Source organism: Ipomoea nil, unplaced genomic scaffold (genome assembly GCF_001879475.1).
Source record: "Ipomoea nil cultivar Tokyo-kokei standard unplaced genomic scaffold, Asagao_1.1 scaffold2283, whole genome shotgun sequence".
Lineage (NCBI taxonomy): Eukaryota > Viridiplantae > Streptophyta > Magnoliopsida > Solanales > Convolvulaceae > Ipomoea > Ipomoea nil.
In genome coordinates, this window is record NW_017618711.1 from 2,580,762 (window position 1) to 2,608,497 (window position 27,736).

Consider the following 27,736-nt stretch of genomic DNA (forward strand, 5'->3'; position numbering starts at 1 on the left):
CAAATCGTGGTTATAATTTGTTGGAGAAGAAAAATAAATGAAATATTTATTTTAAGGGTAAATATGTCCATTTAATATATCAGGGGGAAAAGTGCCACTTAAATAATTTAAGGGGAAAAAGTACTATAAGTATATAACAAAGGGGGAAAAAGTGCCATTTTCCCATATATATATATATATATATATATATATATAGTTCTATTGTATTACGAATAAGAATTTTAATGTAGAATTATAGTACAAATCCAAAAGTAATAAACAATATATTCTATTAGGAATTGTATTATACTATTTTATAATATTTGAATAAGAATTTTAACCTCTTTTCAAAAAAAATAGAATAAAAATTTTAACCTAGAATTATAATATAAAATAATACAGTATATTTTATTAGAAAACTAGATTTTTTAGAAATTTAGGCGGAAAGTTAAAGTTTATGATTTTATTTTTTATATATAGTATAGATAGTATAGATTAATGCAAAAAGTATAAATCACCAATAGATAAAAAGCGGTTTAAATATGTTTTTAGTTAGTGTAATGAGCACTTTAATTAACCAATGCGATAATCGAAAACATGAACATAAAGCCAGAGAGCATTAAGTTACATCCCCTTCAAATTTCAAAATAACATAAATCAGGGTTTCATGTGAAGCATCATGGTTATCATGGTCAGAAGATTTGATGTATTCCACACACAACTCAATTCTGGTTTGAGCAACAAAAAAGATAATACACCAACAGAGTAGTTATGCACGAGGAGCCGCCATTTGCTGCTTCCTCACCCTCTCATCCTGCTTCACCATACTGACAACAAAAATATCAAATGTTCATCAGAATTGGATGTTTGAAATGGCAGGACCTCAGGATCAAATCAAACACTAAAGCCTGATTGTTAGATTACCTGATGTCATGAGGTGTGATGAATATCCACTGAGATCCTTGAGCCAATGCAAAGTCAACAAGAGCATCCAGGCTGATTTTTCTACTTACTGCATCCTGCACACCCAACCATAAAGCAATGAATTTTCAACATAATCTTCAAGTTGTGGAAAAACTGGTTGCCAATGACTATTGCCACTCAGAAACCGAAAACCTCTCATCCCATGGCTGAAAGAAAATCTTTGACATCCAACAAGAAAAGTAAATTGACAAATACAGGGAAGGGAACCATATGGCCTAATTAGCAAGAAAAGGAATAAACCTAAATACTCTCCTATTGAGCAATAGTGCTAACAAGGTACTATATACCATGGTTGGATTTATTCCTTAATAAAAGAAATTTATTACCAGTATTCATCCTTAACAAGTAAATTTTCTGTTAATTACTTCCAATTCTCCACATATTTGGTTCCTCAAAGGCATAATTTGGTTCCCCACAGCAAATTCGAACATGACATTTAAATGCCAAAATAATTTGAGATTCTGATTGGAAAAAATATTCGTGGAGGAATTTGAAGATGAAACAAGAGAAAAGGAGGTGGCGAGTTTTGCATCCATATTTTGAATTTTGCAAATGCAAGGAAATATGATCCAGAACAATTTCTAGCGAGAAGACTAACATTCTTTCTAATAATAAAAGAAACTTGGTGCAAAGTCTCAAAATGTTGCAAACTAAAAGATTTACCATAAACACATCAAACTCATCCATAGCTCGAAAAGGTGCTTCTATCATTTCATGAAGGGCAAGTGCAAAGCACAAAGTCGAGAAAGAGCGTTCTCCCCCTGAGTAAACATCATAAAAAGTCACAAAATGAAATAAAGAGTTAACCAGTACAAAAATTCTCATTAAATGCTTAGGAAAGCATCATCACAAGCTTACTAAATAAAATAGCCTCCATCCCATTTGTTTAAATGACTATTGAATTGGATAGACTTCAGTCAGGTCACTCAACTGGATTATAATGCACATGGGCCAAACCACACTAAAAGATTGAATCTAACCAATTAGCTAGTCTAACCCATGGTCTTATAAACCCATATGTTCACTCTTATTTTATCGATGTGGGACTCTTAATAGTTTCAAAATGTGAATTAAACTAATTTGATATGAGAATAACATTATTAATTAGTATAACTTTGAAAAACATGACTTAAGGATCTACATAAAGTATTATTATCTTAAAAGAACTAATTCCACTTTCAGCGCCTGAAGTACAGTGGGATTTCTAGCTACTCTGTTTCTAAAAAAAAAGAGTAGTTACATTAGTGATGGATGTACAGATGCCTCAATTACAAATGACCAAATGAAGTCAATTAAGAATGCATTTAAATAACAATAACTTTATATATTTGTAGGTTTTCCAGAGGTTCAGTGCAAACTATTCTTCCACCAATGAAGAATGCAGAACTGGACATCTTTGTGGTTCATTTGGCAATCAGATAGAGTCTTGAAAGAGATGCATCAAATGTAAAAGACCACAATGAAAAATCTAAGGTTTCAAAGAGTTGATATGATGAAGAGCATAGAAGTGTCAATGAGAAATTGCAATTTGCAAATTACTTAAGTTGTGTGCTTACTAATTAGTACTTTATTGTGGTTTTCATATATTTACCTTTCGCCAAACTGGCAGGTGGTCGCTATTTGCCACCTGCCAAGCCTTTCAATCCTTCAATTTCAACAGTTGATAAGTACTGCACTAGGTCTATCAAGAGGACAGTTGGTGATTCTATACCATGCCTTGGAAGGGTGAGTGGGTGACAAAGAGGGTACTGTGCCATTGGTTGGGTGCAAGTAATCGGAATGACAGCAAAGGGAAGTAGAATTTGACTAAAATAGGTTGATTTTGGAAACATCAAACATGTGCTCACTAACATGTAAGTATGTAACCATGGCATCAAATAAATTAGCTGGGGGAGAATTGTCACAACTCTAGGTTTCAAACCCTATCTGGTCATGCCACTATGAGTCTGAGGCTAAGTGTGCTTCTAACAAAGGGTTGGGAGGAATACCAGAGTGGCAGAGACAGTAACTAGATCATGGATAGCCAGAATTTCAACAACAGCTTTTTAACCTGTAGCCTTTTTTTTTTTTTTCATTGGATATTTGATTATATAGTTTTTTGTTTCATTTTTCAATTCAAATATACACCAATGGGTGTGATACTATTATTTCTGTATAGACTTTTGGAGTCCAGTTTGAAGATGGCTAGGACTTCAGAGAAGTTTCGGCCATGTGAAACTGTAGCATGCATAGGTCTCTATCATCTATTAATACTCTATTGGGATTATATATTAATAGATATTGCAGGGGTCCAAACTACTGCCAGGTTTTAAAAAATTATATAATAATTATGTAACACACAAATACATACACATAACTACATAAGTGAAATTGATATTAATACACACACATAAACATAAACAAGGAAACCTGAAAGCCCCCTAGTGTCCTGAACTGAGATGCTTGATGCATCTTGGGGCATTGTGACCTGTAAATGACAAAGATGCAAGAAAGTTGAAAGGTTAAATTTGAATAACACATTACTATGGCATGGCACATACTATCTGACCTAGTAAAACCCATCATGATTTGAAGAAGAAATTCCCATAGGAAAACTACCCAAAAGCTCCAGAAAGAACGCCAAATTTTCAGATCATCAAAATTTAGCGCGCATGCATGTACAAGTACAAATATATTAGGACCATTCCCAACTTACCTCGATTGAAAGGGTCTTCTTTTCATAATCAACTATGATTTTCCCACTGATCCCTTTCTTTCCCAAGTGGCCATTAAATCTAGCAAAAATGGGCAATCAAGATAATTAACAAGTGAAACTGCAGCCCATCTTAAATGTTAAATACAAAAACAATAGCCATGTAACATGGACATTTAAACAGCAGATGCCATACTGCCAAGTTAACTGGCGCTTCAAGAGACTGGCATTTCTCTGAAACTTGTTCCACCGTAAATCAAGCGCTTTACGGCAAGCCTGAGACCAGAACCAGCATAAAAATCAGAAACCAAAAGTCTATGATGTGCATTGCAATAGGATAGAAGTTATTTTCCTATTAAACAAGGAGACTACCAACATTATAGGAAGAGATGCATGGCTCACACTAGCAAAATCCTTCCACTTTGGAAGGAACTCAAACTTTAGAATGTTTCACATGCATGCAACAAAGTTCAACTATATATGCCAGATCCAAAATCATTATCCAGAACATTTTGTTCTGAAGAAATCAAGTCCTTCCCTTAATCTTTTTCCCCTACACTTCATAACATTTCACACTTGAGAGGAAAGAGAATGCTTTTGACAGTATTCAGGTTGAGACATAAATGTGAAAACTGAAGGAAACTACTCGGATGATATCCAGAAATATATTTCTATTTTTATCATTATTTTTCTTGTTTGACAATTGTGAACAAATCAAGATGGAGTTCTCCATAATAGAGGATTCTTTGTAACTAACCAAACAGCATATAGCCACTACCAAAACTAAAAAAGGTGAAAAATTGAGGACATGTTTTTACCAGTCCAAGCATTTGTCAGAATTCTGAAATAACAAGGGATAAAAGACACTTACAGCAAGCTTATCACGAAACGCTTTATATGTTTGCTGCTTCTTAAATATCTTTCGCTTCTTGTTCTCATACAACACTCGCAGATCATCAATAGATTCTGGGTGTCTGTATAAAAGTTTTCATAAGGATACTGTATCAGCATGTTATTGAACCAAATATATCATGAAAAAATAAAATAACAAATATTAAAATCCTGACCTCCGACTCTCTTGTTGGAGTCTATTACTTAGCCTTGTAAGTTGGGCACTAACTTGCTCTGGTGTACTTCCAGAGCAGCCTCCTAGACTGTCAATCTCACTCTCAGAACATATGATTGAAGCTTTTCTGTAGCTTTCCTGAAATTTAGCCAGTCAGTTGAAGAGGGCACGTAATGCAATTCACTTTTCAGGGTTGCCTCACTTTTAAAGAACTATGTGGGACTCAAGGTCACATCTATCACCCTTAGATGGGTAGAATAATTTCGCTGCAGTAGGTCTAATTTTGCATTTTTAGACTTCCAGGACCCTAGCAGGTCACTTCTAACCATCAGAGAACTTTCTCATAACCAACAAGGTTTGTTAGAAGTCAGGTTTGGTTGAGAGAATTACTCTCAACCCTTGAGTTTGAATTTTGAAATAAGTGGCATAGGTCTTTCTTTAGCTTGTATATATAGTTCTTCTTTTCTGTACAGTGAACATACAGTAACAGTGAATACATACAGTTTATATCAGCTAGATGTCAAAAATGTGCTTTTACAAGGTGATTTACTTGAAGAAGTTTATATGGAGCAACCACCAGGGTTTGTAGCTCAGGGGGAGACTGGGAAAGTGTGCAAGTTAAAGAAGTCTTTGTACGGTCTGAGACAGTCCCCGCGTGCGTGGTTTAGGAGGTTTAGCAGTGCAATTATGAAGTTTGGAATGCTGAGGAGTGCTTGTGATCATACTGTCTTTTATAAACATACTAACCGTGGGTGTGTTTTGTTGATAGTGTATGTGGATAACATTGTAATCACAGGTAGTGATGCAGACGGAATAGGTGTTCTTAAGTCCTTCCTTGGAGCTGAGTTTCATACTAAAGATTTGGGAATACTAAAATACTTTATGGGTATTGAAGTTGCTCGCTCAAAGAAGGGCATATTTCTTTCACAGAGGAAATATGTGATGGACCTTCTTGGTGATACTGGATTGCTTGGGTCAAAGCCGTGTGATACGCCGATGGAACAAGGTGTCAAGCTTGTAGCAGATGAGGGGGAGGTGTTTGAAGATCCAGAAAGGTATAGGAGACTGGTAGGGAAGCTAAACTACCACACAATTACTCGTCCGGATATTGCGTTTCCAGTGAGTGGTGAGGCAGTTCATGAGCTCACCTACACGAACTCATTGGGAAGCAGTTTGTATTGTGAAATATCTGAAGAGTGCACCTGGAAAGGGGGTCCTTTATGCTGATTATGGACATACAGCTGTTGAGGCATTCTCCGATGCAGATTGGGCTGGCTCGCCTAGCGACAGGAAGTCAATGACGGGGTATTGTGTGTTTTTGGGAGGCAATTTAATTCCGTGGAAGAGTAAGAAGCAAAGTGTTGTGGCACGGTCAAGTGCAGTGTCCGAGTATAGAGCTATGGCTCATGTGACCAGTGAGGTAATTTGGGTACATAATATTCTAAGAGAGATAGGTGTAGAAGTGGAGCTGCCTATAAAGTTGTGGTGTGATAATCGTGCAGCTATACACATTACGAATAATCCAGTTTTCCATGAGCGGACGAAACATATTGAGGTAGATTGTCACATTATACGAGAGAAAGTGCAACAAGGACTGATATCTGATGTGCATGTTTGTAGTGGTGATCAACTAGCTGACATATTCACGAAAGGACTGAGTTGGAGTCAGATGTCATATATATGTAACAAGCTGGGCATGTTCGATATTTATGCACCATCTTGAGTGGGAGTGTTAGAAGTCAGGTTTCGTTGAAAGAATTACTCTCAACCCTTGAGTTTGAATTTTGAAATAAGTGGCATAGGTCTTTCCTTAGCTTGTATATATAGCTTTTCTTTTCTGTACAGTGAACATACAGTAATACAGTTTACCCGTCACTTGTCTAACAAGGTTAAACAAAGGTTCTGGATTACATGGATTCTAGACATAACCTGATAAGAGTAAACAGGATGGATTCGAACCAAGAAACACAAAAGAAAGAAACCAAGGGACTTCTAAGAATATCCCTCCAGCAATAATAAATTCCAGCCCTCTGCTACTTAGAGCTTAATTGTTCTAATTACACTGGATGCCGTCTCTTCTAATAGATGTGTCCCTATTTATAATCTATTACCATATGTAAAACAAGGAAGGAGCACCAATTATTTATTACATAATCAGTTAATCCCTAATTACATGCTCCATAAAATAAGCAAGGAATTACATAATCAGTTAATCACTGATTGTATTCTTCCCTGAATTCTGCCATTTGAATGATTATTTGATTACTTTCCTTTTATGCATGGTTTGTATCATAACCATATCCAATTGTAGTGAACAATGGAAGATCTGGAAAGGTGAATCAGTCAAGTCTAACTCCCCACCCCCGCTCTCCAAAAAAAGGGAAAAGAAAAAAGAAACTCACTGTCCTTGTATTTCTCTGACTTAAGTTTCACTATTATGACCACAAAATAAGGTCAGAAGCATACCTCACGGCTATGTTCAAGCTCTTGATATTCTTTCTCCACCTCCTTGAGTACATTTAAGACTTTGCTATTCATGACACCTTCATAATAATTCTTCTTCTGAATAAACAATTTGAATTGTAATCAACTTGTGATTTCCAAATAATATAATCAGGAAAAAAAAAGCTTCAGCAAGGAAAGCAAAAATGAAAAGCATGTAAAATAAGCTAGACCGATTTGGCATTGCCTAGATCTTCTACTATGTCCTTCAGCTCATCTTCTGCATTTCCCAAGGCAACCTTGCCCTTATTTGCAGACTCTGCATTCTAATGTATGGGCATGTACAGTATATATTGTGATATAGGCAGATTAAAAAGAAATGAAAAAAAAAAAATTGGCATACCACACCAATTTTCAAGCGACATCTTTAAATTATTTCTTTTAACTTCCGCTTTATTCAATCTCGACTGAATTTCCTCCAGAAGTTTTTCCTCTTCTTGAATCTCATTGACGATTTTCTGGACGTTAGTTTCAAAAGAAAATAACACTAAATTAGAATCCTTTTTGCCTATAATAATAACAATAATAATAAACATGCTGGATTTATACTATGAGAATGATTTAAAGGAAAGACCGATTTTTCCTGAAGAAGTTCATCATTGGATGTAATTGTGGTACAAGTTTCTGCAAACCGTGACTTCTTAAAATCTTTTAAGCGGAATTCCTTAGACTGCAAGTCTCGATCAGCCTCACTCCGCATCCTCTATATGAAGCAAAGGAATGAATAGTTATATCAACAGTATGTCTTTCATTTATAACTAAAACTGATCAACTTAGAAATCAAACTGGTCAATATTTTTAGTTTATTATGAAAAATCCGTGAAGATATGGTTCTCTGAAGTAACAGGTGTCAATAAAATTCAGAAATATTCCAGCCAAATAACAGTCAATGAGAAATAAATCCACCTAAATACTCACCAAGCATCCACCTCTTCTATAATGTTTCTACACATACATACATATAATTTCTGCTCACATTTAAATGGTTTAGGGAAGAACTATTATCAATTTATCATAAGATGAAATTCAATCTTCAATGAACTGTCTAAGCTGAAGATTAAAATATTTTCGCAATAATATATGTTTGTGTATATATGTAAATAGTTAAGTAAAGCCAGTGCATTAAGTGATCAAAATAGGAAACTAAGCAAAATACATTCATATACAAATTAGTAATTAGTAAGCACGCAACTTACTTTAGTATTTGGCTTCTTCTCATTGAGAATTCTAAGATCTTCATCATATCCCCTCTTCAATACCTTAGATTTTTCATTGCGCTCTTTTACAATTAATGCATCTCTTTCAAGACTCTCTATCTGATTGACAAATGAACCACAAAGACGTCCGGTTCTAGCATTCTTCATTGGTGGAAGAGTAGTTTGCACTGAACCTCGGGAAAACCTACAAACATATAAAGTAATAATTACCTAAATGCATTCTTAATTGAAATAAAATTTAACCTATTATACTTATTGAATGCACGAGTTCAATCCATTTAAGCCATAATTTGCATCAACTCCTCACAAATTGATTTTTGATAGATAAACCACACAAACTACTATTATAAGTCAACTTACATTTTATATCCATCAGAAGTGTAAACCTCTTTCAAATTTGCAATTGCTTGCTCAAAAGCAACCACTTTTCCATCACCATAGTTATCAACAAGAACTTGTCTCTCAGCATTACCCTAGTGAAATACAACATATTTCATGATTTTGAAAATATATTAGTCCATAATTATAGGCATTAATTGGAGAGCAACATGAATGTGAAACAAGTTTTCATTAAGATTATGCTGATTTTGATCTGATGTAACTGTAAACGTTAGGCCGGTAGGGCTTTTTTGGGCAGGGGGTAAGCCGGTGATGGTAGCAACTTTAAGATTTTAATTCAGTGGACTCAAACACACACATGTAATCTGTATAATTTTATTAATATGAAATTAATATTGAAGAAATTTTGAAAATTGAAAGAAATGTTATTTTCCCTATTACAACTAAGCCATCACTCTCATTTTCTGATGATATTCTAATATTTTTTATTCAGCCCAAGATTAGTATAAAACTTTGACTCCACTTATAGAATTTTTACATTTTTTTAAGTGGATCATTTGATATTTTCAATCAAATTCATACTCAGCATAACACATATAAAATGAATATAAGATTGTAGACTTACATAGACGACATTTTATAATTTCAGTGGGTCAGCTGACCCCATTGCTAATGAATTGGATTCACCAATGGAGGAAGGGTTCTACCTTGTGGGACATGGACAAATCGACTGTTGTATATGATATTATGATTACTCTCAGAATGGATGAAAGCATAGATAAACATGCAATAGCTAACACACCAAAATGCAGCATCTTCAAAGTAAACATCACTTGGATAAATTTTTGAAACTTTACCATATCAATTAGGACATTAAATACAGCATCTTCTTCAGAGCGTATAACGGAAATTGTAGTTGGATGACCAGTTTGAGGGAGCATGTGGCTTGGAATATTTAACCTACAATAAGTAAAGTCAACATTTGAGGAATAGCACAAACAGAATTTAAACCCAAAATGTTGATAATACAGATGGTCCCATTGTAAACAGTACACCATATCTCAACCTTGGTCTTGAAAAGTCATATATGATAATCTGAAGGGAGCCATAGTTGGCATCCTTAGCACATGCCCTTAGAACAAGAGAGTCTTTATGGTCTGTAACAATAAAAGCATTTAGCAGCCTTCCAAGTGCATTTTCTACTGCAGCTCCCCACTTCTCCCCATTAACCAAGGTCTATAAAGCACAAATTGAAGAAAACAAAGTAACCATTAATAAACAGTACATCAATATACTTAATTAGAAATCCGATTAGCAGAAAAGATCTATTCATAGACTACCAACTGTCATACACAACTCACTAAACTAATTCTACAGTACTTCCTTTTAATCAAATAATTGATACAGCCATAGTGAAACATGGAGGAAAACAGCAAAGACAACTTCCATATTCTAGTTTTTTTTATTCTACAATGAAATCAAGAATCAATTTGGAGTATAAAGGTCTTGCGCAGTGATAAAGCAGAGTATTTTTCATCACCCTTTACTAACTCCTTGTCCTCGCAAGGGGTTCTTCATGAATCTTCTTATTTAGGTGCTCCTCAGCAAAATGGAATAGCTAAACAGAATAATTGACACCTAGTTGAAACAGCTCGCACTATAGTTATCCATTATAATGTCCTAAGCAAATTTTGGGGGCTGCCATATACACCATTCCTGTTACTCTGTTAGTCCACAAACCGAATGCCTAAGATACCTAATGAATTACCATTACAAGTTTTCGGGTGTACTTGTATTGTCCTAATCTATATCCAAATCCCTCAAATGTGTTTGTAAGGTATTCACATCTTCAAAAAGGTTAATGATGCTACTACCTTGAGTAAAAGCATTTCTACACCTCATTTGATGCAACTTTTTTCGAGTCCACTCCATTCTTTCCTACCACTCTATCAGTTCCACTATCAAATCCAACTTCATGGCAGAACCCTATGTTTCCCATGATAAGGCAATTCCTGTTCCTACCTTTTCTAAGTCATTCCATCATCATGTCTTAGTCCATAATCATAGCTAAGTAACCGCATCACCTCAACTATCAAAACATCAACACCACTACCACCATCATCACCTTTTCCATATGCATACCAATGAAGAAATCATCTCCCGCATGAAAGTAAATTCCATGAATGAATGTCCCAATAATTCAGGGCCACCTCTTAACTCATCCAAGACACTTGAAACTTTTTCACCTATAGCAAGACAAATAGGAACCAAGTCTACTTGAAATCCTCACCGTCTTACTCTAGATATAACCTAAACAGTGGTTGGTTGCAGATGGTGTATAATTTCAACAAAATTTAAAAGCAATAGTGCACTAAGAGCAACAAGGCACTACTTTGCTTTAAAGTGGAAGCGCAAAGCCCAGGAGAAAAAATTTAAAATTCCTAAGTTAAGTCACTTGAGAATATCATTAAATCAATTAATATGTTAATATTCTTAGTAAGAATCATTCTTAATCATCTATAATCCTTAATTTGTTAATTAAGAATTTATCTTAATAATAATCCATAATCCTAACTTCATATTTATAATCTATAAACATCAATTGATAAATCATAGGATAAGCTATCTACCAAATAACATATAATTATATATTAACTAATTATAGAATTTTGAATCAAGAGAATTTATGTATTGTTGGAGCCTTGGAGAGTTCTAGAATTGATTTTATATATAATAACTAGAAAACTATTAAGTATTTAAGCCTCTTGAGAATTGAAAAGCTTTCAATTTTTTTTTCATTAGAGAGTTCTAGGAGTTTAGAACTCTCCTGACTCTCCAAAGATTAACTATGCCTCTTCAAAAATTAATAGCACTGGCGACTTGGTGTAACTCAGCCAAGTGACAATTAGCACTCTGAAAAATGAGAGAAAAAAAAAGGGATGGTCAACGATTAGGAATAATTGAGGAAGCAATGGAATGACATATAACTGATAAATTGAAGAAGAAAAAGATGATTGATGGGTGATGGGTCTTTGACTCTTCAATTCATCCTCTATAAGAAAAGCACTCACTTTGTGCATTGCTCAAGGGGAGAAAACCACTCACTTTTCTGTGATTTCCTAAAAACCATCACTTTGTCATACCAGATCCATGAGACATTAATCTGGTCACTTCAAGTGATGAAGTGGTCACATTTGACAATTTTGAATCTGAAGGTGGGCCTCGAAAGACAAGTGGAATAACACAAAGCTCAGCATGTAAAAAAAAGGTTACACATAGATTTTTGGTATTGGTTACATTGATACCTGTGATATAACCATGATCATGGGGCACTTTATTATTATTATTATTATTATTATTATTATTATTATTATTATTATAGTGGTAGAAGTAGTAGTAGTGGGATGACCACTTCCTTAGGTAGTTAGAGTAGTTTAAGGTAGTGGGGTAGTTGGAGTAGTGGGTAGTTTTATTATGTGTATAAATAGGTATCTATGTATTTGAAGAAGGGAGATCTGGGAAATTTGTATTTTGGGCTTCCTATTGAAGGGAAGATTGGGGGAGAAGAAGCACTCCACAAAAACGCTTCATTTGGGGGAGAAGAAGCACTCCACAAAAACGCTTCATTTGGGGAGAAGAAGCACTCCAGAAAAGCTTCGTTTTGTATTCCTAAGTTTCTATGCCTTTGACGCGATCCTAGCCTATAACAATTGGTATCAGAGCCAGTCGTCATGGGCGAACAATCCATATCAGACTTTGTTACTTCCCTGCGAGGATAGCTCAGTTGAGAGTATCATCCTGAAAAAATTATTTTCAGGCTTGTTCCCAAAACGAAAGGAAAAAACTAAAAAAAGAAGAAAAATCACAGCAACAACACTCAACAGTTTTGCGCCCGCTACCACCAAACCAGTTGCACTGCTGACCGAAGCGAAATTCTGCCGGCGAACAAAACTAATCCCCAGAATTGACAAAAGAAAGCTAGGGAACATGGTGTCGCCATGGATCATTCAACGGCTGCCAACCAAGAATTGCGCAGAATTGCTTCCAAAATCAACAGTTGCTGCTGACTCAATTAATTTGCTGTTGTAGATTAATTAGTCACGCCAAGGAAATCGGTTCACCACAAGACTAGTCCAAGAGAGATTATTATTATTAGTAGTGCTTAGAGAGGATGCCTTTGATAATATACAGAAGCAGATTTGGTCAAGCTTTGGAGTTACGTCTCATTAATTATCACCTTGAGGACAAGGTGATTTTGATGGGTGCGGCAATGATATAACCATGATCATGGGGCACTTTATTATTATTATTATTATTATTATTATTATTATTATTATTATAGTGGTAGAAGTAGTAGTAGTGGGATGACCACTTCCTTAGGTAGTTAGAGTAGTTTAAGGTAGTGGGGTAGTTGGAGTAGTGGGTAGTTTTATTATGTGTATAAATAGGTATCTATGTATTTGAAGAAGGGAGATCTGGGAAATTTGTATTTTGGGCTTCCTATTGAAGGGAAGATTGGGGGAGAAGAAGCACTCCACAAAAACGCTTCATTTGGGGGAGAAGAAGCACTCCACAAAAACGCTTCATTTGGGGAGAAGAAGCACTCCAGAAAAGCTTCGTTTTGTATTCCTAAGTTTCTATGCCTTTGACGCGATCCTAGCCTATAACAACCTGTTTGGCTTTTTACAAGTGAAAAAAAGCATCAAACAATCTCCTTGTGCTTGGAATGGAGCATTTTATTTATACGCTCCAACTTGATGGGGACTGTTGAGAACGATGCACATTATAACTGTTTAGTTTCAAGACTCATTTTACAAGTGTTGTGTCTCAACTTCTGTATTCTTGTCTGTTGGCCTAGCCTTGGTGTGTGTATATATAGTTGTGCTCTCTTGACATTTGAAGAAGATAAGATCAATAAACTAGTTTTTCAACAAACTGAAACATTTTCCATTATTTTTAATGAACCAACGAGGATACAAGTATCGCTGCTAAACAGCATGCAACAGCTGAAACCTTAAAAATAATATTTTCATGAAACAATTTGCTATGGAAAAAGAATCAAAGATAAAATGCAACACTATGTAGAAGTTCTTAATCTTAGGCATCTAAGAAAACAATAAAAACAAAATTATTTTATTCAGCAGCAAAGTTGAAAATGCACATTTGTATTTTCCATTACACATACCACATGGGAACCAATAGGACCAATTGGGGACCTCTTGAACCTTTTATGATTTCTTTCAATCTCCTTCAAAAGATGAGTCACTCGACTCCCTCCAAAAGCTGTAACCTGAGCGAAGAGGGAAAAAAAAAAACAACTAATTAACTGAAGTGAAATACAAAACCAAAAGTTTCCATGATTTAAATTTGTAAACTATCCACAAATTATTTGCTTTATATATTGTTAGAGAGTGTTGAGGGAGGTTGAGAGAATAGCTCTCAACTACTGTTTTGAATTTGAAATGAGTGGTTGAGAGCTTGGTTTACTCTTCTGCTAGCATGTATATATACTATAATACTAATATACCTATCTAGTACAGTTTCCTATTTATCAGAGTTCAATAGATATACAGTACATAGTCTGTTTACGTGTTCTACATATATCAAGCAACCTTCAACACAACCTAAAATTAGGACCACATGTTCTATTTTTAGGCACTTGCTGAAATCTAAGGTCTATTTGGCCAGAAAATGAGTTAGAAACAGTGGACTTATCATTTAGATAATCAGTAAAGCCATAAAAAATTTAGTAACTGGGTCCCAAAAGAAAAACTTACAATCATAGTTTTTCTAACAGTGGAAACTAAAAGAAAAAGAAAAAGGACAAATTTGCTTAAAAATAAATTTTACCTTGCTGGTTCTATTAAGTTGAAGATCACCAATGTGCCTATGAATACGATAAAGCTCTTTTTCATTTTCCTGAATCTAAAAAGTAAAGTATAAATTCATTTATTCAAGCAGGAAAGTACAAATGATATGTGCATTATCATGAGAGTTCTATATTCTAGTCATTCAAAGAACATTAGTATAAAATTAAATTCCTATTGCACAATATAATGGCATACAATACACACATGTACAGAAACAAATGAAAGAGAAACTACTCCATTATTGCATTCCACAAATTACATCATGGACCCATCTACCTTACTTTTCATCACAGTTGAGAAATGTTCATCAAAATTTATAAATATTATTCATCATTTAATTTTTGAAGGTTGGGTGTGCTGCATTTATGAAGTGTTTACTTGTTCATTTTTTCATCAAAAGTTCACATAATGTAAGCAAGTGCTGTCTTTTTTCTTTTTCTTTTTGAAAGTAGACTTTGTTCGTCATGGTGCAATCTTTATATGCTTTTTCTTATGAATAAATTTTTTATTAACTAATCAAAAAATTCTATAAGACCATAGACAACAACAGTTAGAAGACCATACTTCACCAATAATAGCATTCACTTGATCCTTTGTTTTTCCAATATTTACTTCTAGGGCATCCTCTTCAGCTCTCAATCTGCAAACCATTGAATTATGTTAGAACTAATTGATATCTACAAAGACCATATGCATACATTACATCAGGTTGACAATTCTCATATGGCATGAGTGAGACTGCAAAGCGCAAATTCATAGCCTTGCATTACAAAACTGCTTTTAACCTTTGAAGTATTAAACAAGCATTGTCCACATCTTCTTGTAACTCCTTCAATCTTTCCTCCATCTCGTGCTCTTCTGCCTACAAATTAAGACTAAAAACATGAAGACCATTTCATCTTTGATGTTACAACACTACATTAAGAGACTTTTCGGCATATCAAATTGCCATTAAATTAAAAATAAATAAAAATAGATAATGTAGAAATTTAAGAACAGAAAAGCAAAAAAGGAAACTAAAACAAAGAAAGTAAAAAAAGACAACATCAGAGCCAGGTCCACAGGTTCACCATCTCTGTCTCCACCAAGACTGATTCAAACAATACCGTCTTGGCGTCTTCACTAAGGGAAACACCCCAACCTTCTACAGTTACTCCTATAACAATCATCTGATTAATCTCCAAGTTTCACTTACATTATTTGCAAAAAAAAAACACCATCATCAGATTTCATTTACTACTGCCACCACTACTAGAACAACCACCCCTGAGAGCCCTGCATTATTGCCATGGTCTCAAACTAACCATAGCAAGATAAAACAAGATATCTGACCTCATAACAAATTTAAAACAGTACAACAAATCTGTATACTTCAAATACAGATTACACGAGCACACCTATGTAAACTCACATTTAAAGTTAATAGCTTTATATGTTCAATATTGCAGTTTACAGCAGGAGCATGCATAGAAGATCTGGTCTTTGAAGAATAAATAGTGAACTAAAAAGACTTCTAAGGTGCAGAACTGGCTCTTCAAAAGTGCCATAGGCAACCAACAACCAGAAGAAAAAACCAAAGTAACACCTCTTCAGCAAGATACAAACATAATATAGAAAATTTGACATCCTGGGTTAATGGATGAGCAACTGTCTCACTCGAAAATTTTGAACACCAAACAAATTTATTTTAAGTACACTGCAAAAAGGTCAGGTCAAATTGGAATATTGGAGAAGACATGCAATGCTAATTGACTTTTGTAAAGATGAAAATCAGAGCCAAAAATGGAAGGTGCGCAGTTACTGTTGACCTAAAAAGTAAGCTCACCCGAAATACCATCCACCACTGAGGAAGAAACTTGATGTGTTAAGTAGTAGAATGATGGGAGGGAAAGAGAGAAGATATGAAACTAGATATATTGCCTAATAACTTTGTTGAGGTATATGTCTTGTCTTTTCCTAAATCTTGTACACTGTAGTCTGGAGCAGCCTAATCCCAATAGCAGCATGGCCTCCATTAGGAGTAGTTGCCTTGAGCAGCCTTGCAATTATTTAGCTTTTATCCCTGTGCCTTCCTTGTATGACATATATGTAGCAGACTAGTATAATTTGATTAGTGAACTGAATAAAAACAATATTTCATTGCTTCTTCACAATGGTATCAAAAGCCTCTCCCTCTGGGGACTGAAATTCCTTCAATTTTCTAGAGATGAACAGGACAAACATTGTTCATTATTCTACCATTTTCTCAGTTGTGCACAGCTGGGAGCCCTCTTCACTAAATTGGTGGAATAAACCTTCTAAAGGAGGGCAGGCGACTCTGCCCATCTTATTTCAGAAACAGTCCCCGCATGCACCTGCATGCTGACAAACCTCTGAAGCCATGCACTGGCGAGTGAGATCTTCTAAGGCAACTTTTTCCGGCCAAATTCTCCAAATCAACTCGTCTCGTCTAGTTGTCCGCGACCCTCCATGGTTTTTTTCATATTTTTCTAATAACAATGACTGAAGATGAAGTTTTAAACACTGTTGAGAATGTTCCTGCCCAGCATAAAGTCTATACCAAATCTCTCAAGGAACTTAGTCATCACCAATGAGAAACTTGGGGTCCCAAAATTATCAAGATCAGACCTTTGCAGTGGAACTATGGTTTATGGGACAAGAAATTGTTGATCATCTTACTATATAAATAGAAGAAATCTAGCATGAAAGAAATGTTCGGGAAAGAGTTAAAGCCCAACTATGCAATCTACTACAGCAATCTAATGTTTTACCTTTTCATGATCATTGTCATTTAGGACATCCTAGCCTCAATAAACTATGCCAACTTTTTCCTAGTTTGTCAAATCTAAAATCTATAGAATGTGAATCATGTCAACTAGGGCACACTCAAGAGCCTCATATCCTAGTAGAATGAATAGGCAGATCAATACCCCAAACAAGAAAAAGTGTACATGGAGCAACCCTCTAGTCTTGTGGGCCAGACAAAAACTAATCTAGTATGTTGCTTCAAATGCTCTCACTATGGGTTGAATCAATCCCCCATGTTTGGTTTGGGAGGTTTAGTGATAGTGTTCAACTATTTGCCATGATTCAAAGCAAGGTTGATATTCTATCTTTTATAAACGTCTAACTAGAAAAAGCATATATATTGTGATTTATGTTGATGACATTGTTATTAAAAGGGACGATATAGACAGAATAAATCGAACATTTTGATACAAAAGATCTCGAAAAATTGAATTATTTTCTTGTTATTGAGGTTGCTCAATCCAAGCGTTGTGTCCCAACGAAAATATGCTTTGGACATTCTTGAAGCAACAAGTATGACAAATAGCAAGCCAAACAGCCAATTAACACCCATGGATCCAAATGTTAAACTTCTTACAAGATAGGGGGAATCATTATCCAATCCAAGTAGATGCTGATGATTAGTTGGCAAATACTTAACTGTCACCTATCCAGATATCTCCTTTGTTGTTTGTGTAGTTAGTCAATTTATGCAAGAGACATGTCAAAGTCATCGGGATGCAACCATCAAAACCTTAAGATATGTGAAAACACCTCTCAAGTATAAGGTTGCTTTATAGGGATTATTGATGTACTAAAATTGTTGGTTATACAAATGCATTTAGGGATGGATGCCCTTGGGATAGGAGATCAATTCATCAACATTTGGATATTGTATTCTATTTGAAGGTAATCTTGTTTTTTGGAAAATCAAGAAACATGATGTGGCTGCATGCTCAAGTGTAGAGTTGTCAATGCAGGCCGCGGGGGGCAAGGCAGGCCTTTGAGGCCCACTACTTAAAAGGTCCTAGGAGTTGGCTAGCCCGCCCTACCCCCTTCAACGCCTGCAGGCTGGGCAGGCCAAGCCAACCCAACAATCTTTTTTAGTACATAGTTCGATACTGTTAGAGGAATAGGGAGTTAGTTGAGAGGATCTCTCTTAGCCTTAGTTTTAGGTGTTTGAAATCTATGGCTAGGAATAGTTCTTATCTTATATAAATAGCTCTATACTTCCTTGTACATTTACACACAGAACATATAGAAATATACAAGATAGTTCATTGTTTAACATGGTATCAGAGCGAGATTGAGATGACTGGGAAGTGGGTGTTGGTCGGAAAGAGGAGGCGACTCACGCCGGCGGGAGAGGCGGAGCAGCCACCGGAGTCCTCAAGCGCCGCCGCGGTCCTAGGTTTCCGACGCCACGCGCCGGCGCGTGCGGAGTTCTCTGGCGACTACTCCGGTCAAAGCCGGTACCGTTGGGCTCGCCTCTGAACGCCCAGTACGTCTGCAGTGGTGGTGTAGTCCGGTGTTGCGAAGGTGTTTGTTGGTTGTACGGTCTTCACTTCACTACTGCGTTTGTTTGGACTGTTGCATTGTGGACTTCTGCATTTTGGATTGCTGCATCTCCTGCTGCGTAAGTGGTGCAAAAATTCCAACTGGGAAACTTGAAGGTTACTGTTGGTCGCGAGAGAGAGAGGTAGGGTTTGTGAGAAAAAAGTGGCTGAGGAGAGTGAGCAGAGGATGAAGGGTTGCGTCGAGTGGTTCGGTGACCAGAAGGGGTTTGGGTTCATAACCCCCGACAACAGCAGCGAGGATCTGTTTGTTCACCAGTCTGGTATCAGCCAAGAGAGATGGTAGGGGAGGTCCATGAAGTGAAGTTGGGTGGTCTCATGGCTACAAAATAATTAGGCAGTAGGTTCTTTTGTTTATCGTATTAATAAGTCTTGAGCTTTGTGTTTTGTTTATCATAGTTTGTCGCTTTAAGTTAATTTGGTATGGGAGCAATTCTAGAGTCTGAGTTGAGTTAAGTGCAGCTTGTTCAGTGTGCGTAAACAGGGGTGTTGCAAGAGTGGGCAACACGGTGTCAGGAGTGGGGCGGACCTGGAATATGCCGTGGGGGAGGCCGACGGCTGAAGAATGATTCAGAGTGAATCAGTTTACGTGCATGCACCAGGGAGACGCTGTAGTGTTAGGCAGCGTTAATAAGGGTGCATGGTGAGAGGGACAGGTGCACTGTGGTCTAGCAGCGCTAACGGTTTGTGGAGTGAGTGGCAAGTACGTTGTGGTGTTAGGCAGCGGTGATAAGGGTGTAGGGTGTGAGAGGCAGATGCGGCGCTGTGGTGATTGGCCTAGCTTTTGTTGGCTCCGTAGAAGCGTTGTTGGTGCGACAAGGTGCGTTGTGGACTGGTTTGGCACAATGTGATTCGAAGGTTGTTCGAGTGGTTCAAGACTTGAGCGTTAGCCTTGGAAGTTATGAGTCTAGGTGTGGAGTCTTATGGTTCATGTGATACATATGTAACAAGTTGGATGCTCCAACTTGAGGGGGAATGTTAGAGGAATAGGGAGTTAGTTGAGAGGATCTCTCTTAGCCTTAGTTTTAGGTGTTTGAAATCTATGGCTAGGATTAATTCTTGTCTTATATAAATAGCTCTATACTTCCTTATACATTTACACACAGAACATATAGAAATATACAAGATAGTTCATTGTTTAATAGATACATTCTTTTTAAGTCATATTCTCTAACCTATAATAATATTCTAATATACTAATCTAATATTCTAATATATAATATTATAATTTCATTGCTACCATCATTCAAATTAAATCCTAATTTCTTTGGGACTTTTACTAGTCCAATATCCACGATATACAACACTAAAAATAATAAAATAAAATGAAAGGTATATATATATATATATATATATATATATATATATATATATATATATATATCATTTTATTTTATTTTATGGGTGGACCTCTAAGGCCCACTCTTTCTGTGGGCCGCCAAAATCAAAACCCACCGCTACCTATATAGGGGGGCGAGGCAGGTTGGCCCAGTAGGCAAAACCAATTTTGACAACTCTATTCAAGTGCAAAAACAAAATACCGAGTAATGACACTTGGAATATGTGAGCTAATTTGGGTTAAGGTCTCACAAAACTCAATTTCTGCCAACTTTGTTCTATGAAGTTAATTTGTGATAATCAAGCAACTTTGCATATTGCATCAATCCTATCTCCCACAAAAGAACCAAACATATTGCGGTTGATTGCCACATTATATGAGAAAAGGTTTCATCTTGGAGACATCTTTACACCATTCGTTAAATCAAATGATCAACTCGTTAATGTTCTCACTAAATCTCTTTTTGAACCTAGGATTGAATACATTTGTAGCAAGCTTGGAACATTTGATTTATATGCTCCAACTTGAGGGGAGTGTTGAGATATATGTCTTGCCTTTTCCTAAATGTTGTATACTAGTCTTGAGCAGCCCTAATTCCCATAGCAGCATGGCCTCCATCAAGAGTAGTTACCTTGAGTAGCCTAACATTTATTTAGCTTTTATCCGCGTCTTCCTTGTATGACTATATATGTAGTAGCTCAATGTAATCTGATTAATGAACTTAATAAAAACAGTATTTCACTGCTTCTTAACAAACTTGATTACAAGTACCTACTATTTACAAGCTATGAGAGGCACATAAGAGAGTCTGCATTCATGTCTTTCTTTCCAAAACTTCAGATAATTGTAAGATTATGATACTTCAAGTTTCTCTAAGACTAATTAGTTCACAGGATGTAAAACAAGAAATTCAACTTGTCATTTTCTAAGAAAACCAAAGATTAAAAAACTAAAAGACATTAATTCAAAGAGGTAAAGAAACCTGAGTATTTCTAATATGTTGCTCTTGAGTTTCATGAATTTGTCTGTCCAGCAACTTCCGTCGTTTTTCTAATGTCTGAATGTAATTGGCTTTACGTCCATGTTCTTCTTCTACGCCAAGCTTAGCTTTTGTAGCCTAAGAAATAAAATCCACACATCACACATCACATTATCATGGTTTTGTTAGCATATAGAACAATCAAGAGCAGTTCAAAGAAACAGTATCAGTATGCATGCAGGAAACAATTCTTTCCATTAAGGAAACTGAATAAAATATATAATATATCCACCCTCTAATAGATTAAGCTCTTCGTTAATATATGGAACATTCTATTCCATCAAATGCTATTATGCAGGTAGTACAGAATGGGAATGTCAAAATGGCTTCCAGGTTGGACTCTTGACATAAGTGTCAACAACAGCACACTTGGTCACAAGCCAAACCAGACCTTACTATTACACAACAGAAGTAAATCATTTTCATAAAAATCACAATAGATCTCAATCCAAAACCACAAATGGAAAATGTAAAGCAAGCACCATACCAAAGAAAGTTTTTGCTTAAAATCATCCTTCTTGATCATGAATTCTGATGTCTTCTCCAATAAAACTGCAACTTGTGCATTTTTCTTGGCTATGCGATCACTCAATTCCTCAATCCTTCTCTGCCCATTAAAATGATATATTTCTTGATGTTTGTTGATTATATGTACAATACTATGATATGATCAAAAAATGATACCAGAAAAGCAAGGATATGAGACCAAAAAACAAATATACATTGCTAGGTCTAAACATTTAAAACATTTTGAGAAGTCACCAATAGTGATCACCCAATCCAAACTTGTCAATAACCAAGAGGGAAATAGTACCTGATTCAATATTCAACTCTTAGACTCTTCACCTAATGGTTGATGGAGCACATTTTGCAAAGCAAAATATAATACAAATATAGGGTACCATATTAACATATGCTAAATATTTTAGGAAATAGCATATGTTAACAATTTTGATCATCACACGCGAACATAATACTTTAATACAGACCAATCAGAGAAAGATAAATCATCAACCTGAGGATTTACTTAATTAACTCAACATGAAACCCATGGGAATGATGTAGGAGTAAGGGAACAAATTAATATTAATTGCCAAAGGAGGAATATGCCATTCTCTAACAAGAAAAAACAAGAGTAGATGAGAGATGGGTATAATAAATCAGCAGTTAGTCAGTTACCAATAGGCATAACTATTCCAGAGCAACCTTCTTTATTAAAACCATAAATGCAGCACTTACCATCCACTGATCTATTTGGGACTGACACATAGGAATCCGTCCATTTAGTTTCACAATCAACTCACTTTTTTCCCGCAGTTGAGTGTCTACATTATAGACCCACGACCAAGCTAGTTTCTTTTTTAGCAGCTCCAACTGATGAGATATCTCTTCTATGTGTTCCACACTTTTTATCTTGATATTCAGCTCCTCAATTTCCATAACTATTGGGCTAATGGACTTCTCTAGTTCATCAATCAGACTATCTGCATTACACAGGTGACCTTCAATACCCTTCAGAAGATCCTCCACTTGCTGAAGAAGTGTTGCCTTGAAAAAGAACTGCATAAGATAATATTAGTAAGTATGCAATTCTCATAATTTGCCTCTATGCTATCCTAATTAGTTACTAGTAACTACGTAACTAAATCAAGGTTAGGCAAATTCCACTGAGCAAAGAACACATTCTTAATACTTTTCACAAAAAAAAACAAAAAAACAAAAAAAAATTAATTGAAAGATGAAAATAATATATAAATAAATATATATATATATATATATATATATATATATATATATAAACAAAAAAAAACAAACAAAAACACAACAGAAAAGCAAAAAAAAAAAAAAAAAAAAACAAAACAAAACAAAACAAAAAAACAAACAAACAAAAGTAAATACTAATGGGGAATGCAACTTGAGTTGCCTACCTTGAACTTGTCTTTGTCATTTCCCGAATGCAAGAATTCTCGACTTTTGTCTTGACTCATTATAACACACGGATTTTCAACATCAATCTACAAAAACAAACAAATGATCAAGGCCTTTAATCAACAAAGAATACTCCACATGGCATGTATAAGGCCCATTCTCACATTAAAGTGCTCCACTAGTTCATGGAGATCCTCTCTTCGAGTAGCCACCTTTTTGCCTGGAGAGTGATACATAGAGGGGAGATGGGAAAACGGAAACAGAAATGAATATCATAGGTAAGAAATTGTATTATAATAGAGAGGAAAATAGACAAAAATAATAGCTCAGAAAATGAGTATACTTGAAGGTATTGGTTGCACAGACAAGAACATCAATGTTTACCAAAACAATCTTAAAATTAGTATATGCTTCAGCAATGTAGCAAAATTAGAACTCCCAACTAGGATGTTAATTTTCAAAACCACACTGGAAAGTTTGAATTACTAATCTTCAACAGAAGGGGCAATATGGCACCTTTCTTGCTGATGAATGATACACAAAAAGAGATGGGAATGGAAAAGGATACCAGAAAGAATGCCAAATGTAAGAAGATTTGGTTATTACAACATAGGAAAAAGGAGATGGGAAAAAAATAAAAGTCAAGTAGTTAACAGACTAACTACACTCAATGGTATTACATAATTTAAGAAATAAAAATTAAAAATAATTTATACCCCAAATCTATTGTTTGCGTGTAGATTGAATATCAAGCTCAAATATATAGTAATCCTAGACAGCTAGACTTAGCATGTGTTTCAGGAATATAGCATGATCTGAGCTCCAATACGAATGAAGAGGAACTAGCAAATTGGTACACAAAAAAAGCATCTTTAAGAAACAGGATAGAAATTATAAAAGCATTCCTATGATTCTTCATATTAAGCAAATCAAACTGGATATTTCTACTTGGGTACAATACCTTCTAGGCTTCTAGATTAATGCTCATATAAAGTAATAAAATATTAAAATTACAAAGAACAAAATCCTTAATTTCAATCCAGTGAGAACCAGTTATAAAGTAATAATACAAGAAACCTTGGTGGTTCTTTAAAATTATAGAACTGGCAGATTCTGATATCCTGCGCTCTACTATTATGGTCCGACCATATGTTTCAGGCTTGAAAGAATCCTCCCCTTGGTTCTTTATCTCTACATGTACAAGAGCATAGCTGCAAAAGTTTTCATGGGATTAATGTATCTTACAATTAAAAGAACACAATAAGCTTGGTATGACACAGGGCTTAATTGGCCCAACTGTAACTTCTTTAAATAGATCAATTTAGATAAATCCTTTTTATAATGAACTTGTTAAACAAGTTTTTATTTTGCTTGGCTAAATGCACATTGAAATCCTTTCTTGTTAATACCTATATTGTGTGGATGATTTAATTTTGAAACTTGGTTCATTAATATGATAGCATAAAATTAGAAAAAAGGACATTTATTAATTTAACAATGCTGTGGTTTTATACATTGATAGTAAATAATTGGAATACATCAGAACAAAAATGAGAACTTAAGAGTTTGATCAAACCTCTTTTAAGCAAAGAGCCTTTACCAAAAGCCTAAATTCAGGGTTACATGTAGATAATTGTAATTTAGCTCATCTACTCTAAAAAGCTAATTTAAATTTTTAGAAAGTTAGTGCTTGGCTTAGTTTATCAATCTTTTAAGTAGATATGTGTTGAGATTAATAAGAACAAGAAAAATAATAATGGCAGTAAAGGATAAAGAAGACAAGATTTACGTGGTTCGACAATGTGCCTACATCCACGGGAGTGAAAGTATTCTCTTATTATTTGTGATGGTAATGGTGGTGACACACCACCCTTTAGGGATACAACCAATATATTTATAGGCATCCAATCCCTATACAATAGGTCTACCCGTTTCACTCCTACTCCTAGTATGAGACAAACACTTATTCCTAATCCATATATGAGACAAACTCAACAATCTCCACCTTGGCGAATATGTTCTTTAGGAGAAAAGATAACTCAACAATTCTCCACCTTGACGAATATGCTCTTTAGGAGAAAAGACTTATCTCACCATCTCCACCTTCACATATATACCCTTTGGGAGAAAAGACTTCTCCACCTTCGCAAATATGTCCTTTAGGAGAAAAAGATAACTCAACAAATCTCCACCTTAGCAAATATGTCCCTTAGGAGAAAAGATGTATCTCACCATCTTCACCTTCACAATTATGCCCCTTAGGAGAAAAAAACTTGTCTCACATATACACATGGGTAGGAACAACCATGCTCATCCCAACTAGCCAGCCACATGCATACGCAGCATCAAACGTTACCCAGTGCATGTACACGAACCGCTTTGTTCCAAGCCATTCGCCCCTCAGCCGTCGACCTGTTATACCGCCGCGACTCATGCTAACTGCCCCGTTCAGCTGACTTCCTGCATCCGGCCCATACCAGGTCCATATCCCCTCCTAGTATCCACGCTGCCCCAACACAACAGCGCCCCTGCAAAGTCACACTAAACTCGTGTGCCTTGCCCAATGCTCCACTAACCAGCAATTACCACTGGCCAGCAACACGCACAACGCAGCACCAAACGTTTCCCAGTGCATGTTCACGAACTTCTTCGTGGTCCCGAGAAGTCCTCCCATACCAAACTCATATCGGCCCTAACCAGTGCCATACCGGCACATACCGAGGCCATATAAGCCCATACCGATACCAGCCGTGACTCGTGACAAGCCCGATCCATAGCGAGCCAATATTGACCCATATTGATACCAGGTCCACGACCCCTCTTGGTATCCGCGCTGCCCAACACTACAGCGCCCCTCACCACTTTCTCATCTAGCATCTAGAAACATCCAATAAGTCCAAACCATGTTCGAACTTGTTCCTTGTAACTGCTAGAACGTCACCTTCACTATAATAAGAGTCATCAGCATGTACCACGTCCGTAGCTTCCTGTTTCTTCAACTCCTCCTTATCATCCTCTTCTAAATTAGCTGGCTTTTCCGCCCTCAAGGTTTTCAGAAGACCATGTTGTGCCAACAAATCCTTTACCCTAGACTGCCATAACCCAAAATTCCCTGTACCATCAAATTTTGGTACCTTGAATTTTGTACTTGAACTGGTCATCTCAACAGTGCTCTGATACCAATTTTTTGAGATTAACAAGAACAATAAACAATAACAATGGCAGAAAAGGGTAAAGAAGGCAAGATTTACGTGGTTCGGCAATGTGCCTACATCCACGGGAGTGAACGTATTCTCTTATTATTTGTGATGGTAATGGTGGTGACACACCACCCTTTAGGGATACAACCAATATATTTATAGGCATCCAATCCCTATACAATAGGTCTACCCGTTTCACTCCTACTCCTAGTATGAGACAAACACTTATTCGTAATCCATATATGAGACAAACTCAACAATATGCCAAAAAAATAAGCTAGGTCAAACAAGCAGTAAATGGATAAAATCCAAAATTAAGTGTTAACAATACACTGTTACTTTTAAGTATACAAGGGAAAGCTACTTTTGCAGTGTCATTACACTTAGGCCAAGGAAAGTCAGATTCCTAGTAATACAAAAATATGAAATAGCAGTAAAGTGGCATTCTTGCGGACATTTGGAATTGCCTGATCACCACCACAGTCCACAATTCATCAGTCTAATGGATCCAATAGAGTGCCACACATCCAAAGAATAAAAATGTTACATCACTCCCAAACCCCACTCTAAAACCTGAACCCCTTGAAAGGAGAGATAATACGCAACAGAAATGCAATTGGAGTTAGAAAGCTTGTTTCGAGGGGGGCAAAAAAAAAAAAAGGCTCGGGGAGGCGGCCCTAATAAAACGATGATAGAGAATTACTTTCATATATTTTATCAACCGTGTACTGCTATAGAAGAGACAGAACCAGATAACATCAAACCTGCAGCCTGTCTTTATGAAGTCCTTCATTGTATTTGCCCTTTGCGTGCCTCTAGCACGGCTTCCAAATGCCAAACACAAGGCTGTGAGGATCGCACTTTTACCACCTAAAGCATTCAAATATCAATCAATACCAAGAAAATGTTAAGAGTAGCAATTGCCAGTTCAGCTTCTTATACCACAAAATATATCCCCCGAAAGCCTTACCCTTTTCCCGGCATCTACTCTCTACTTACTAAACAGAACACATTGAACAGCGGTAAAGGAAAGACACAACTACTTAGAACGAGACGAGAGAGCTTACTTCCATTTTGGCCTGTGATAAAGTTGACCGAATCTCCGAAGTCGATTTCGAGATTGTTATGGCACATAAAATTTTCGAGTCGGATTTTGGAAATGGTACCAGCTTGATTCGCCATAGATTCGACTTGCAACAACCTTCTTCTTATGATAGAA

The 27,736-nt window shown here is 36.0% G+C and overlaps 1 protein-coding gene across 1 annotated transcript; it reads right to left on the reverse strand.

The window, feature by feature from the left end:
- Positions 1-535: 535 nt before the first annotated feature.
- On the reverse strand, positions 536-27,736 carry LOC109151325 (structural maintenance of chromosomes protein 6B-like). Its single transcript, XM_019299289.1, has 28 exons — positions 27,585-27,736; positions 27,282-27,387; positions 24,395-24,528; positions 23,482-23,537; positions 23,317-23,403; positions 22,628-22,948; positions 21,876-21,995; positions 21,332-21,466; positions 15,435-15,511; positions 15,214-15,289; positions 14,630-14,704; positions 13,965-14,069; positions 9,846-10,015; positions 9,637-9,739; positions 8,801-8,913; positions 8,420-8,624; positions 7,798-7,926; positions 7,567-7,681; positions 7,397-7,482; positions 7,188-7,283; positions 4,723-4,859; positions 4,527-4,629; positions 3,852-3,931; positions 3,659-3,737; positions 3,373-3,430; positions 1,627-1,724; positions 904-998; positions 536-806 (listed from the first exon to the last, which is right to left on the reverse strand). Exons 1-28 carry the CDS (start codon positions 27,697-27,699, stop codon positions 749-751), a joined length of 3,132 nt encoding a protein of 1,043 aa, XP_019154834.1. The 5' UTR covers positions 27,700-27,736; the 3' UTR covers positions 536-748.

Excerpts from the sequence above, each read along its gene's own strand:
- LOC109151325 (XM_019299289.1), bottom strand. The coding sequence starts at position 27,699 with ATGGCGAATCAAGCTGGTACCATTTCCAAAATCCGACTCGAAAATTTT. Across the intron at positions 7,682-7,797 it reads AACTTCTTCAGGAAAAATCG|AAAATCGTCAATGAGATTCA; the intron begins GTCTTTCCTTTA and ends ACTAACGTCCAG. Across the intron at positions 7,284-7,396 it reads ATCTAGGCAATGCCAAATCG|AAGAAGAATTATTATGAAGG; the intron begins GTCTAGCTTATT and ends TTGTTTATTCAG.